This window comes from Sphaerodactylus townsendi, linkage group LG03 (assembly GCF_021028975.2).
Source record: "Sphaerodactylus townsendi isolate TG3544 linkage group LG03, MPM_Stown_v2.3, whole genome shotgun sequence".
NCBI classification, from domain to species: domain Eukaryota; kingdom Metazoa; phylum Chordata; class Lepidosauria; order Squamata; family Sphaerodactylidae; genus Sphaerodactylus; species Sphaerodactylus townsendi.
This window is the reverse complement of record NC_059427.1, coordinates 134,733,006-134,747,896: the sequence shown is the minus strand read 5'-3', so window position 1 is coordinate 134,747,896 and position 14,891 is coordinate 134,733,006. Positions and strand designations below refer to the sequence as shown.

At 40.4% G+C, this 14,891-nt stretch overlaps 1 protein-coding gene across 11 annotated transcripts; it reads right to left on the bottom strand.

The window, feature by feature from the left end:
• Window positions 1-494: 494 nt before the first annotated feature.
• On the bottom strand, window positions 495-14,427 carry AMZ2 (archaelysin family metallopeptidase 2). Of its 11 annotated transcripts, none has more exons than XM_048491816.1 (8): window positions 14,162-14,427; window positions 12,293-12,481; window positions 11,866-12,148; window positions 10,666-10,839; window positions 9,841-9,969; window positions 5,782-5,945; window positions 4,474-4,650; window positions 495-2,817 (listed from the first exon to the last, which is right to left on the bottom strand). In XM_048491816.1, exons 3-8 carry the CDS (start codon window positions 12,146-12,148, stop codon window positions 2,671-2,673), a joined length of 1,074 nt encoding a protein of 357 aa, XP_048347773.1. In that variant the 5' UTR covers window positions 12,293-12,481; window positions 14,162-14,427; the 3' UTR covers window positions 495-2,670. The 11 variants fall into 11 exon arrangements, with proteins under 11 accessions (XP_048347773.1, XP_048347782.1, XP_048347775.1 ...); XM_048491825.1 differs by having other exon boundaries at window positions 12,305-12,481; XM_048491818.1 differs by lacking the exon at window positions 14,162-14,427 and adding an exon at window positions 14,058-14,154.
• Window positions 14,428-14,891: the final 464 nt, after the last annotated feature.

The window sequence follows — 14,891 nt, the reverse complement described above, 5'->3', positions numbered from 1 at the left end:
CAATGAAATAACCAAGAATCCTTTTTATATTGTAGAGGATGGAATCCGGAAATCCCCAAGAAAAACATTAGCCAGGCAAGGTCAAAGCAAAACCAAATAAATTATTCAAGCCCTTGCCTTCCCTTCTGCACCAGGCCAGAACAGCAACAACCATAAGAGTTTGCCTCTTGACATGTAATTGTGCTCTTCGCATGGCAGCTTTTTAATGCATATATTCTTGCGGTGGTGGCAAGTGACAAGAAGTCAAGACTGACTTATGGTGATCCTGTAGGGTTTTCAAGGCAACAGACATTCACAGATGGTTTGCTATTACCTGTGACCCTGAACTTCTTTAGTGGACTTCCATTCAAATACTAACCAGGGCCAATTCTGCTTAGCAGCCAAGATTTGACAAGATCAGGCTAGCTTAGGTCATCTAGATCAGGGCACATATATTCTGCTTTCTATAGTTCATCTATTCAGAATCATAACAAAAAGGAACATTTAGACTGTTGTAAAGCTGTGCAGACATATCATTCTCTCATTCTAATAACAGACTGATTTAAACTTTTATAACAGAAACATGATAATGAACAGGATGCAAAGTTCCGATGTAGGGCACCTACAGTTCTGTAAGCAACAAAAATTAACCCTGAAAATGATGCACAGTAGGAAAATGTTAATTACATCGTTCACAGAAATGGAAATATAACTGGCCCCCAATTTCAATTAAAAACTCTCGCACACAACAGGAAATTAAATGCCTCACACCTATTAATAATTTTTGCCTTTTTTAAAAAAAATGGAGATTTCGTAAATTTACAGCAATTCCAAGTTCTTTTGGAAAAGACAGAGTAAAAGTAATTCCAATCTGCAAATACAACTTGGACCTCATATGTAATCATTTTCAGAACTGGAATTCTTGGTGTTGAGATTTGTTTTGAGTTGAAATTTGTGGTCATGGATTGGCAATGTTCTGTACTCAAAAAACTTTAGCTGATTAGTCAACAAGAACCAATTTTAATTGGTGGGGCTGAAAATTAAGGCCATACTTGCAGATTTTATTCAGATATTTGGGTGTGATATATTACATAAGGAAAGGCCACATTCAGTATTTTCTTTTTCATTCTGTAACACAGAGCAGTAGCTTTTTTTGGGTGTTACAGTAGTTACCTTATGTTTCTTTTGATCTTTCAAAATAAAAGGTAAGGTAGAATGAAAATATATTTCTATTTAATGGATTTTATATAATTAGCCGTTAAAGAGTTTACAGTCCAATCGTAAACAGAGTCTGTCAGGATTAGCTGGCCAAGGCCATTTCTGACAGACCTCTAAGAAATTTTTGATACCGCCAATCATGGTATTCTTCTGGATTAGTAGTTTGGGATGGTTAACTGGGATCACTGTACTCTAGTGATCTCACTCCTCTCTGGATGACCCAACCCTATTGGTTATTCTTTATAGAAAAAGACATCACAGAAATATTCTAACAAGCAAAACCCTGACCACAGTTATCCACACTCAAATCCCATTCAGGTTAGACTGCTGTAAAGTACTTAGTGTGGAGATATCTCTGAAGACTGTTCAAACCCCACAAGTGGTTCTGAACACTTGTGATACTGCTGTTGTAAAAAATTATATGGAACAGATCTTGCTAGTGCTGGAAAAAACTATCCCAGCTCCCAGTCAAACCCCTGAACTGCTTGGAATAAGGGCACCCCTTCCCATGTCTGTTAGTGGAGTTCCTTTTCAGATGTCTCTGCCACTTTCAGAGGTTAAGCTAATGGCAACCAGAAACAGCGCCCTCTCTGTGCCTTACTGAAGAACTCCCTCACCATATTCGTATCGCTGCCTGAAGCTTGTTGAGCTTTTGCCATGACAATATTCTTATTTTTGGTTTTGCCCTTAGATTGCATAAACATGACTACTGAAATATTTAATTATGGTCTTACAGTCACTGATTTTATGCTGTGGTTTTTTATTGTACATTTTATTTAAACTAAGCTATGAATTGTATTGTTGATTTCAAGAAAATTGTTCATTGTACTTTGGGTATAGGATATAATTTTTAATATAAATAGACATGGTTTATTATTTATTTATTTATTTATTCGATTTATAGACCGCCCCATCCCCAAAGTTGTGGCAGGATGCCTTCCCTTTTCTATGACTAGCAATATTATGTCCCAAGTATCTCATACACCAAGTAACGGTTGAATAATCTATAAAAATAGTACAGAATTTGTTTTCTTAGTATGTGTATATATTAATAATTCACCAATAGAATACATTTGTATTTTCAGTTGCTGCAGCTTATTTTAGAAGGCTTAGAAAATGATACACAACTGTGCTTCTGATAAATAATGGTAAGGCTGCAAAATCAAAATCTCAAATATAAGCATGTGTGGCTCTCTACCATTCAGTCTATGTAGCTTATATATTTTGAAATAGGAACAACCAATCATACTGTATGAGGCTGCATCCAATGATTGGAACAATGGTTGATGCTCCAAAATTTGGGATACATGACATTCTATTCAGAAAATCAACAGGTCACTACAAATTTTGCAAGGTATTTAGATTTTAACTTATAAAATAGATAATAAATGTGTCATCATGATGCTTTAGCAGTAGTGTCAACCATGCAAATATGATAATCCCCTTTGGTACTATTTCATATACCTATGGATTTTACTTTTGCAAAACCTCTAGGCATTTCACAATCCAGTCATAGCTTTCTTTAAATGCTTCCACAGGTTTCTGGAAGCCCAGCTGGGCTTCACTGCTGAGTTCAGCTTCTGTTCCATTAGATTCTTCCTCCATCCATCTTTTCAGTGCCTAGAAGAAATGCAAACCTTGATTAACAATCCTATTTCAAAGGGCATGAAGCATTAAAAAAATAACATAAATAAACTAGCTTGGCATGGGACCATGATTCTCGACCAACAATGACTTCTTTTATGCATATTTCAAATCACAGTTCTTCAGAGGATTTGGCTTTTTGACATTTTTATTTCTTGGCTTTTGAGTACAACATACAGCATAAGAGGAAGAAAAATAAACTATAGCCATTTTTGCATCATAGAAAACTGGCAGAAATCAGTACAAAGAAACATTTATCCATTCTGTGTGTGGTAGATTTGTGGAGATATTCCCATATAAAGAGTGAATTGTGTTTAAAATACAACAGGACCTTGAGAAATTCACAATAATTAATACTTCTGTCTGTAATAAGCAGAGCCTTCAGGATATTCTGTGTCATGATCTAGGAGAGTTGTGGACTGCAAACCATAGGATTGTGAAGCAAATTCCATAAATTTGTACAATGTTGTTTAAGGAGTCATAGGGATTTAGCAATAAGGAAACTTTTATATCATAACATATTCCAGGTGCAGATCCACGAGCAATGTTAATATGGCCTACTCGGTTAAAAAGTACCCCATCTCTTCTTGTCTCTCTGAGGCATCAGAGATTTATGCAATTAGATGGGACTTGAGAAAAACACAATGATTGAGGCTACTTTCTGCATTTGATTTCCATTTTCTGGCCTGTGCTATGTTTATGCAGTTCGACCAGAACACTTACCCCAAGTTCACAGCAACATCTATAATAGCTGTTTCTATGTATGTTTTCCTCAATTGTGCATGTGTCCATGTGAATTCTGCACTAGGTTCCGTTTCTTCAAGCCCATGCCTAACTTGACTTAACTTCCCAGTACCCACTAAGGAGCCTATGGGCTTGTTTGGAGAAAACCAAATACTTCAATCAATAGACCATGGCAAGATAAGGTGTGAAAAAGAGCACAGGATTTACCTCATTTAAAAACTAGGCCACTTTTGTCCACCCTTTCCCCTAACATGATCCTGGTGATGCTAAGGGACAGATAGAAAAAAAAAACCTACAATGTGCTTCCATGTGCCCACCCTGCCTGAAATCTGAGAGGAAAGGTACCTTGGGAAAGAGGTAATTTCATTTCAGTTAAATGGATGACCAAAGAAGTTATAAATGGGAATATGTGTTCTATTGAAATCAGTGTAATTTCACATGAGAATAGCCATGCTGGATCAGACCAGTGGTCCATCTAGGCTAGCATCCTAGATGAATATAAATACAATAACTGTAAACATGTGACATAACGTTACAAGGTAATGTTACAAAATGCTCAATCAATAAATGTTTGATCAATAAATGTTACAAAATGTTCAATTAATAAAATAATCCAAACAAAATTTCAGTACACTCCTTTGTGCTTTTTTGATGGGCTCTATTGCTTCTTGTTAAATTATCACGACGACATCTCTGTGTGCTCAGGACTACATCGGAGAAGCTATATTTCTGGTGTTACTCTAGTTCCCATGCTGCTTGTGCAATCTGCGTACTCATTTTTTATCCCACACTTAGTTCTAATATTCAGTAAAAGATGTGAGATCAGAAGGCTGCATAGACAACTCTGAATGGCAAGGTAATCCGCTGCAAATCATAATCTCTTTGTACCTTGTATCTTTCTGTAATATTGAAGCCAAGGGCAGACTGCAACTTGCGCAAACAAATGGGACAAAGATCCAATGGACGTCGATCCGATTCTTCCAGGTGATTGGACCCCTGCATGACACACTGCAACCACTGGCAGTGATGGAGCCCAAAAATGTGCCCAATCTCATGTGTCAGAGTCTGAAATACAGATATGACCAAAATAAGAAATGAAAATAGGTCCGGTCCACCTGGACTGGCAGTAGCCACATTGTGTACCAGGGAGTCTGTTGATTCTCCTCGATTTCTCAGTGACTTTTGATATCATTGAGCGTGGAATTCTTCAGGATGCCTTTATCCTTTATATGCTGGGACTGAGAGACACTATTTTGCAGAGGTTCCCATCCTACAGTAAGGGTTGGTTTCAGAATGGTGCTGAGAGACTGATAATCTGCCCCTTGGCTGCTAATTTGTGAGGTCTTGCAAAGCTCCATCTTTTGCTCTATGCTTTTCACCATCTACTGAAACTAGATTTGAGCTAGACTGTCACCAATACGTGGATGACACTCAGCACTCTCTCACACTTCAAACTGATCCCAGGAAGGCAGTAGAAATCCTGAACCAATGTCTGGAAGCTGTTTGGAGAGGATAGAAGTTTAACCACGACAAGATGGAAATTTAATCACAACAAGATGGAAGTGCTACTGAAGAATAAAGTGTCTGACCTGGGATTTAAGGTATCACTTGTTATAAATGGTGTTGCACTCTCCTTGAAGGAATAGCTCCATAGTTTGGAGGTACTCTTGGACCGAGGCCTAATACTAGATAAGCAAGTGGCAACTAAGGTCAGGAAGGTCTTTGATCAACTTCAACTGGTTAGCCAACTGCTGCCTTTCCTGAGCAGAAATGATCTGGCTATTGTGATACATGTCTTGGTTAATTAGTATTCTATGAGGGCTGCCATTGAAAAGTGTTTGGAAACTTCAATTGGAACAGAATGTTGACTAGAATGGGTCGTAGGAACCATATCATTCCAGTCTTGGCCCATCTGCACTGGCTTCCAATTTGCTTCTGGGCACAATTCAAGGTGCTGGTGTGGAGCTTTAAAGACCTATATAGTTTGGGACCAGCACACCTTCCCTTCCCCTCCCTCTGCTAGGGTGGGCGGGCCATGTCCAGATGCCGGGCCCCCTCCCCTTCCTTGCATGCCATCCCTCACTCCCTCCCCTCCCTTGCATGTCACCCCTCCCTTCCCTTTCCTCCGCTAGGGTGGGTGGGGCATGTCCAGATGTCGGGCCCCCTCCCCTCCCTTGCATGCCACCCCTTGCTCACTTTGCAGGATCTCAGAAGCAGAATACTTGTTACTTCAGGAGTATAATAATCATCAAAAACAGAATAGTTGGTAGGAGAAAGTTTCTTTGTGGCCTTCAACTTGCCTTTGTAGTTTACACTGTAAAAGTCACTGTCATACCTTGCAAAGCTGAAGATCCCTATTCCTTAATGAAGGAAAAGGAAATCAGATTAGAACTGCACAGAAACACCAATGACACAGCAGTAGCAAAAAAACAAGCAGGGTGTTAAATCTACACTTTCCAGATGAATGATGCAGTTTATCTATTCTCATCTTGCCTCCCTTTCTAGAAAGTTAGAGACACCACCTGACAATTCTCATTTCTGAACAGGAAAAGAAAATGACTGCAGAACACATATTTCTTTCTAGCTACTTCATTAGGTTGTTGTGAGGATAAAATATGTATACTGTATATATGGCTTAGAGCAGATGGTTGTGGAACCAACCAGGGGAGAGGTGATCCTAGATCTAATTCTATGTGGGACCCAGGACCTGGTGCAGGAAGTCAGTGTTGTTGAGCCGATAGGGAACAGCGACCACAATACTGTCAGATTCAGTATCTCAGCATGCGAACAAGTGGCAACTACTAATGTAGTTACATTCGCCTTCAGACAGGGAAATTTCTCAAAGATGAGGGGGATAGTGCGCAGGAAGCTGAAAGGGAAAATCAAGAGAGTCAAAACTGTCCAGGATGCTTGGAGGTTATTTAAAAACACAGTAATAAAAGCTCAGCTGGAATGTGTTCCACAGGTTAGAAAAGGCAGCACCCAGTCCAAAAGAAAGCCACCATGGTTAACAAGAGAGGTTGAGGAAATTATCAGAAAAAAGAAAATGTCTTTTAGAAAATGGAAGTCCAGTTTGGCTGATGAAGAATATGAGAGGGAACACAAATGGTGGCAAAAGAGAAGCAAGTTAGCTGTAAGGGAGGCAAAAAAGGATTATGAGGAACGCATGGCCCTGAACATCAAGACCAGCAACAAACAGTTCTTCAAGTACATCAAAAGCAGGAAGCCAGCAAGGGAAGCGGTAGGCCCGTTAGATGACAAAGGAACAAAGGGTGTGCTAAAAGATGGCAGGGAGATTGCAGAGAAGCTGAATGAATTCTTTGCATCTGTCTTCACCCAAGAGGAGGTGAGGAACATTCCTGCACCTGAACCAAGCTTCTTAGGAGGCGAATCCGAGGAACCAGCGAAGATAGTGGTAGACAAGGAAGAAGTTCTGGCAGCCATTGATAAACTAAATGTTACCAAATCCCCTGGCCCAGATTGCATTCACCCAAGAGTTTTTAAAGAGCTCAAGCATGAAATTGCTGATCTTCTCACTTTAATATGCAACTTATCCCTGAAATCAGCCTCCATCCCTGAAGACTGGAAGATGGCCAATGTCACACCAATCTTTAAGAAAGGATCTAGGGGGGACCCGGGAAATTACAGGCCAGTCAGTTTGACATCTGTTCCTGGTAAATTAGTAGAATCTATCATTAAAGATAAAATTATTAAACATGTAGAAAAGCAAGACCTGCTGAGAAAGAGTCAGCATGGCTTTTGCAGAGGCAAATCCTGTCTTACTAGAGTTCTTTGAGGGTGTAAACAGACATGTGGATAAGGGGGAACCAGTGGACATTGTCTACTTGGATTTCCAAAAGGCTTTTGACAAAGTTCCTCACCAGAGACTGTTGAGAAAACTCAGCAATGAAGGAATAAGAGGGGAAGTCCTCCTATGGATTAAAAACTGGTTGAGAAACAGGAAACAAAGAGTGGGTGTAAATGGGAAGTTCTCACAATGGAGAGATGTCGGGAGTGGTGTCCCCCAAGGATCCGTTTTGGGACCAGTGCTCTTTAACCTATTCATAAATGACCTGGAAGTAGGGGTGGGTAGCGTGGTGGCCAAGTTTGCAGATGATACCAAATTATGTAGGGTGGTGAGAACCACAAAGGATTGCGAAGAGCTCCAAGCGGAACTTGATGAATTAGGTGAGTGGGCCCAGAAATGGCAAATGCAGTTCAATGTAGCAAAATGTAAAGTGATGCACATAGGGGCAAAAAATCCAAACTTCACATACACGCTACAGGGGTCAGTGCTATCAGTCACAGACCAGGAAAGGGATTTAGGCGTCTTAGTTGATAGTTCCATGGGAATGTCAACTCAATGCATGGCAGCTGTAAAAAAGGCAAACTCTATGCTGGGGATCATTAGAAAAGGAATTGATAATAAAACTGCAAAGATTGTCATGCCCTTATATAAAGCAGTGGTGCGACCGCACTTGGAGTACTGTGTCCAGTTCTGGTCGCCGCATCTCAAAAAGGATATTGAGGAGATAGAAAAAGTGCAGAGAAGGGCAACAGGGATGATTGAGGGACTGGAGCACCTTCCCTATGAGGAGAGGCTGCAGCGTTTGGGACTCTTTAGTTTGGAGAGGAGGCGGCTGAGGGGGGATATGATTGAAGTCTACAAAATTATGCATGGGGTGAAAATGTTGACAGAGAGAAATTTTTCTCTCTTTCTCACAATACTAGAACCAGGGGGCATTCATTGAAAATGCTGGGGGGAAGAATTAGGACTAATAAAAGGAAACACTTCTTCATTGGTGATTGGTGTTTGGAATATGCTGCCACAGGAGGTGGTGATGGCCACTAACCTGGATAGCTTTAAAAGGGGCTTGGACAGATTTATGGAGGAGAAGTCGATTTATGGCTACCAATCTTGATCCTCCTTGATCTGAGATTGCAAATGCCTTAACAGACCAGGTGATCGGGAGCAACAGCCGCAGAAGGCCATTGCGTTCACATCCTACATGTGAGCTCCCAAAGGCACCTGGTGGGCCACTGCGAGTAGCAGAGAGCTGGACTAGATGGACTTTGGTCTGATCCAGCTGGCTTGTTCTTATGTTCTTATGTTCTTATACACTGCCCTGAACTCCTGGGAGAAACCCCAAGATACAAATATGAAATTAAATTATGATGCATACTGGTAATAGTAATGGTTATATGCATAAATTATGATTTGGAACCCTTATTTGTAAATGAGAAACAAATTTACAACACCCAAATACGGACACTGCAGCAAACACCAGATAGTTTGTCCATTTCCTGCTTTAAAAACTTTTCTATCTCTGCATCGCTTCTGAAGGCACAGAAAATGCATAAGCCCAAGGATTTCAGCTTTGTTTGTACAGTAAATAAACTGTAACTTATAAAGTTTAAATGCAGTCCTAAAGAGTGCTAGGTTTATGATATCTACTTTCCAGAAATACTTCAAATGTGCTATTACCGACCCCTTGTGGTCAACAAGTGTACAGTAGCTCCCACAAATAAAGATCTTGAGAACACAAACATCTGCCCACCTGAAGATCTTCACTGCATGAAGCAGTAACATTATTTTGCTGCAACACACACAACAGTCCTTCTAGAACAACTGGGAGAGGTTGAATAGAATAAATTAAGCTGCATACAAATAACCACACAAACAGGAGTTCCAATACGTTGCCAGACCAGTATTCTTTGCTTTTACTTTCACAATACAAATAACAGAGGTACTTATTCATGAATTGAACACTGATTTATTTGTCAGTTTTGCTCCTCTCTCCAAGGTGCTTTTAGTTCACATTTTTAAAAGGCATTACTTATGTTTCACATACATAAAATATATCTATGTTCCAAAGTGCTTGATTTTTAAAGCAGCCCTTTTGTTTTATGTGCCTTACTATGAAGGCTGACAAATTACTCTAAGAGTGGGGGGAAATGGTGTGAAAGAGAAAGATTTGAGTTTGAGCTATCACAGAACTGTCAATCATTGCTGTGCAGTCAATTTCTACTTCAAACTCACAAAACAAATTTTCTCTGAGCTCTGACCTGACAAATTTAAAAATGGTCATTTTCCCAGTCCACAGTGAGAGCATTTTCAGAGTGGCCGAAGTAATATTTTCCTCATGAGCAATCTTAGGGTTGCCTCATGCTAGGAATAGAAGTTTATCATAGTATCAAAAGTATCCAGCCACATGTCTCATTGGCCTAAACACGGAGTAGTAAACATTGACATACCTTCAGATAAAGAGGCTTGTCCGAAGACAAAATTCCAAGAGTCTCTTGGATAAAGATCTATCATTGTTATTCCTACAATGCAAAAAGCGTCCTTAGGCTTTTTTTTCTTTAAGTATTTCAAGAGGTGCCCTGTATAAACAACATACACCAAATTACTATACCATCCCTAATACACATGCTATATGTATACAAACACAAAGAACAGGAACCAGGAACATGATGAGATGGATAAACAGTATCTAGAGGGCAAAGGGTAATATTGTTATAAAATGAAAATTATGTGTGCCTTTTAGCTTTATATGCTAGCAAGTGAAACTTTTGACAGCACAGAAATCAACAGGATTTCCTGTCCTGCCAGCTTATATACACCCAGCTGCTTTTAAAGGCACAGTGACTGATAAATTAACATATATATGGTAGATCAGGAACAAGCAACACGGAGTATAATCCTAGAAAGTGTCCATTTAGGATATAATCTATCTTGCACTGGTAGAATTGATGTTCTTTGCCAACATCCATAAGGTTGAAATGCTAACATCAATTCTTTCTTTATTATCAAGAGTCAAACAACAGGATAGCAGGGTATTCAGTCCCAAAGGCTCCAAATCATGAAACTGACATAAAGGCTACCAGATTTTGAAAAATAACACAAGATACTTTTAAAAATGTGTCTTCTGATCAGATAAAATATAATATGCACACCCATTCTTTCTTCTGCCATATTACCTCTCTAAAACTGCTTAGATTTATCAAGCATAATTGTCAAAATTGATTCAAGTCATGAAAAAATGTCCAGTCTAGCTGTGTTTTATTTATTCTTAGTACCTGCATGGATCTGTAGATTGTGTGTGTATTCATTGACTCGAAAAGCACAATTTGTTTGCGAAACTGGTTCTGGCCCCAAGATTCTTACAGTCAGGCCACTGTAAAAGGCTTCACAGTAATCCTTCAGCCATCTCATGTAGACATCTGTACTGACTCTAGAATCTCCAAAAGAACCTGCCGAAGACAGTTCAGGGGATTATGAAGACAGGGAGTTATGAAAATGCTTTAAGATAATGCTGAACCATTTGCTCCATAAAATTTATCAAACTACTCAAATAAAATTTTAAAGCATGCCCGGCAGCACCACTAATCTTCCTCTGCAATCTGCAGAAGAACGTGTGCGTTTTAGATCACACAGTGTTCAAGCAGGTACTGGTAAGAAGAACCAACAGATTTGGCAGATGCCTTGCTTGAACTGAGTGTGCACCTTAAAATATGCCCTATAACCTATGAGGCAGAGATACAAAGAATCTTAAAAATACAAATCAGTGTGAAAAAGTTGGGTGGATAAAACCTTAACTGTCTCAGATGCAGGTCTTGACAAATTTCAAGTGCCAATTGCCATTGTGCCTAATATTTTTAGCTATGATTTCACTGTAGTGGTTCTCAGAGATCATCATAAGCACAAATCACTTCTCATCAGTTTTGTATGACATAAAAACACATGTGCATGCTTTATTTGTTGCTTTATATACTTGTTGCTTTATTTCTTAACTTTATATCCTTCGTTGGTAGTAGATAAATTTACTTATTAACCAGTTGCTTCTTATACTGGCTCCAATATTCAATTATATGGAGTTTACAAAGTAATAATGAAATTATGAGAAATTGTGAAGAGGGTTAGAGATTAGAATTTAGTTGTGGTGTTGACAACCAGGGCTACTCCGGTATTTATTTATATACAAAAATTCTTTTGCCATAGCTTTAATAAAATCACAAGAAACAGTAAAGCCAAGTTTAGCTGTCATGGTAGCAACGATTTCAAAAATGTGGTCATTCATATACAAAACCCTGAAGTCTGAAAAATTAGTCTGGTTCCAACATTTTCAGGCTGGCTCCCCAAGCCAAAGAAAATGCAACAAGACCCATTTTTAAAATTGTGCATTTCAAGAATGAGACTTGTTAAGGATTTGTATAACTTGGTCTGAACACTTTATCAATAACAAATCTGATTTCTTCAGTTGGTCAGGTAGGCATTACCAATGGGTTTGATATAAATGTGACTCTTCTGGGGAGATGGTATACTTCTGCAAGGGTCATGATAAAACTGTGCAAAATCTTGGGTGGGCTCTGGGTGCGAGGAGATCCAATCCGAATCAGAATGAAGCGTGATGGGCTTGAACAAAATGCTGTCTGGTTGAAATGCTTCATTGAATAAATGCTTCTCCTTAGACTCAAATTTGTCATAAAGCCTCACAAGCTGTGTGTCCTTGGAGATCAGGGCTACCTTCAGGACCTCCTCAGAATGTTTTATTACCTTCATCTAGTAATGAGAAGGAAAGACTGGTTATAAAATCTGCATTGCATCTGTACACAGTATGTCGTCTTTCATTCCAACACAAATGACCCCTCATAGCCTATTATTCCATTTGTGAGTAACCAGCCAACTACTAGCCCTGTTTTGTACCTTGCTGCTTACTCAGCAGTCATCATGTCCTTTGCATGTGTCATTCAATTTCCTCTTTTTCATCAAGTTTTTTTCCAAACTCAATCTTAGTTTCACAATCAGCTTCTGCTTTTGGACAAGACTAGGTTGCGGCAAGATCAGTCACCAATCTAATTCCATGCATTATGTCTGAGGTTCATGTTATCCTAGCTTTTTGGAAAGAAAAAGGAAATGGTCATTTGTCTACCAGCTCATGTTCTACCAAAACCCCAATGGTTCTTACATTCAGTTAGATCCATATGAAATTCTCTGAATCTACTCCTTAGAACTGTCCTTATGAATCATAGCAATTGTTTATCAAACTTTGCATTCTGTCTTGAACAAACGCCAACGATGAACATTAAGAAACCTTCAGCAGCACAGGGAACTAATGGGATTCTCTGTTCTCTGCCATTGAAGGATGGGTTCAAATTCTTTTTCAGGGCTGCTTGTAACCTGCTCTAAACAAAGTTTAAGAAACTCTCTGAGTCAAGGCATTTCAAATGGCACACCAAGAAAAGATGAACTCTGACACATATCCATTACGCACTAAGTAAACGTGTGTGTCTATGTATAAATCCAGTCTGCTATTAATAATATGAAAGGGCAAATAACCCTGACACAAGACCAGAAATAGAATGTAGTCGTCATGACCAAGCCATGCTCTGGCTTTTCAAAACATGCCCTACCTCCTCCTTTCTTGCATTACAATTCCCTCCTGCATTTTTTTGGTTAATCGCAGTTTGCCATGACATCTGAACTGAGAGGTTATAGTTGACCATTTAAATTGTGGCTTGGTTTGGAAGTAAGCTACGGTAAGCTTGTGCAACTCAGATATGGAAAGCTCTGGTTACTGTGAACGAGGAAATACTTATGAGGGGTTGAAGAAAAGGGAGACCATTGGTATAAAGTGCATTGGCCACAGCATCAAAACTTAGACAATGTCTCTGGCATATAATCAACAATGATTCTGTAACAATCACAGGCAGCTAATCTGAATGGTCAACAGCTAATTAAACATTAAGTTGTTCAGGAAGAGAAACTACCCAAATGCAGTGGACTCAGGGTATGCAGACATTTTAAAATTTATACATTTTATCATATTACAGTTATACCAGACGGCATTTTCGCTATTCCATCAGAATTTATCCATAAACATCCTGGTGATGCACTTCAAACAACTGCTTTGGGACAGGGTCTGAAAAACCCGCCGAACAATGTGTCTTACTGAAACATTTTCACAGCAGACCCTTTTTAGACTGGAATGTATCCCTTATGAATGCGGACCCCAATATTGCAACCCCAGAGCTTATAACTCTTTCAGCGACTCCCAGCTGAATGCAGCAGCGCCTCTGGGACAGCAAAAGAGGCTGCCTTAGTAACAGATTAGAACAAACGAATTCCAGTGCTGTGATGCACTTCTTAGTGTCGTTTATTCAATTTAAGGCGTTAGTGTTTAATTCTGAATTAGAAGCGTGTGTTGTCCATGAATAATTCTAGGAACTTCTACAAGGGCCTTCAACGTGAGAGAAACATAATATTTCTAAGCTCTGAGCACCCAGGTCTGAGAGGGCGACCTCGCCAGCTTACACAGCCCGGGCCTACTCTTTTCCTTATAACGGCAGTCCTCCCACAGACACAACACCGTGCAGCACACCGCGGAAATCTCTTCCCTTCCCACTCTCCCTCCTTCGACAGAGGCCGGCGTCGAGGCCCCCTCGCCCCTCAGCGCAAGCCTGCTGCTCACACGAACGGCTCACCGTCCCCACATAACCCACAAGATGTGTGAACTCCGGTCTGAGGCGGGCAGAGATCGGTGGGAGGGCCGAGGCTCTCCTGTCGTGTACCAACCTCTTGAGGGAGGGCGGGGAAGAGCGATCGAGCGAGGCCTAAGTTTTCTCGGCGCCTCGCGCCTTTCTCACTCGAGCGGCCTCCGCTTCCGCATTCGGCGTCTGTCAGAAATCAGCAACAGACCTCAGTCTCTGTGGAGCGTCTGGAAATTCGTCTTTGCGATTTTTTGGGGGGAGGCACGTGGGGGTGATTGAAGAGAGCGTAATTTGAGCCACCCCCCTTGTTTTTAGGGTTGGCAACCCCGGGGTGGGAGCTACCTGCTGATTTTGGGGTGGAGCCTGAGGAGGTGGAGGGTTGGGGAGGGATTTCGGTGGAGTAGAAGCAACCTTTCGCAGCAACCGTTTTTTCCCCGCCAGGTGAAGTGACCTCAATCACCTGGAGATAAGTTGTAATGATGGGAGCTCTCCAAGCTACCATCTCGAGGTTGGCAATCCTATTTCATGACTAATTTAAACAGGCTGAAAAGCTCTACTCGTGGGAATGCTGATAGGACTATAGTATCTCGGTTAAGGTGGGCTGTCTCACAATATGTCTAGCTAGCATTCCCAGTTATGGGTAGCTAGCATTCCCAGTTAATAAAGACATGCTTTGTACCTGTTGCAGTATGGTTTACCAGGGGTAGGGAACCTGCGGCTCTCCAGATGTTCAGGAACTACAATTCCCATCAGCCCCTACCAGCATGGCCAATTGGCCATGCTGACAGAGGCTGATGGGAATTGTAGTTCCTGAA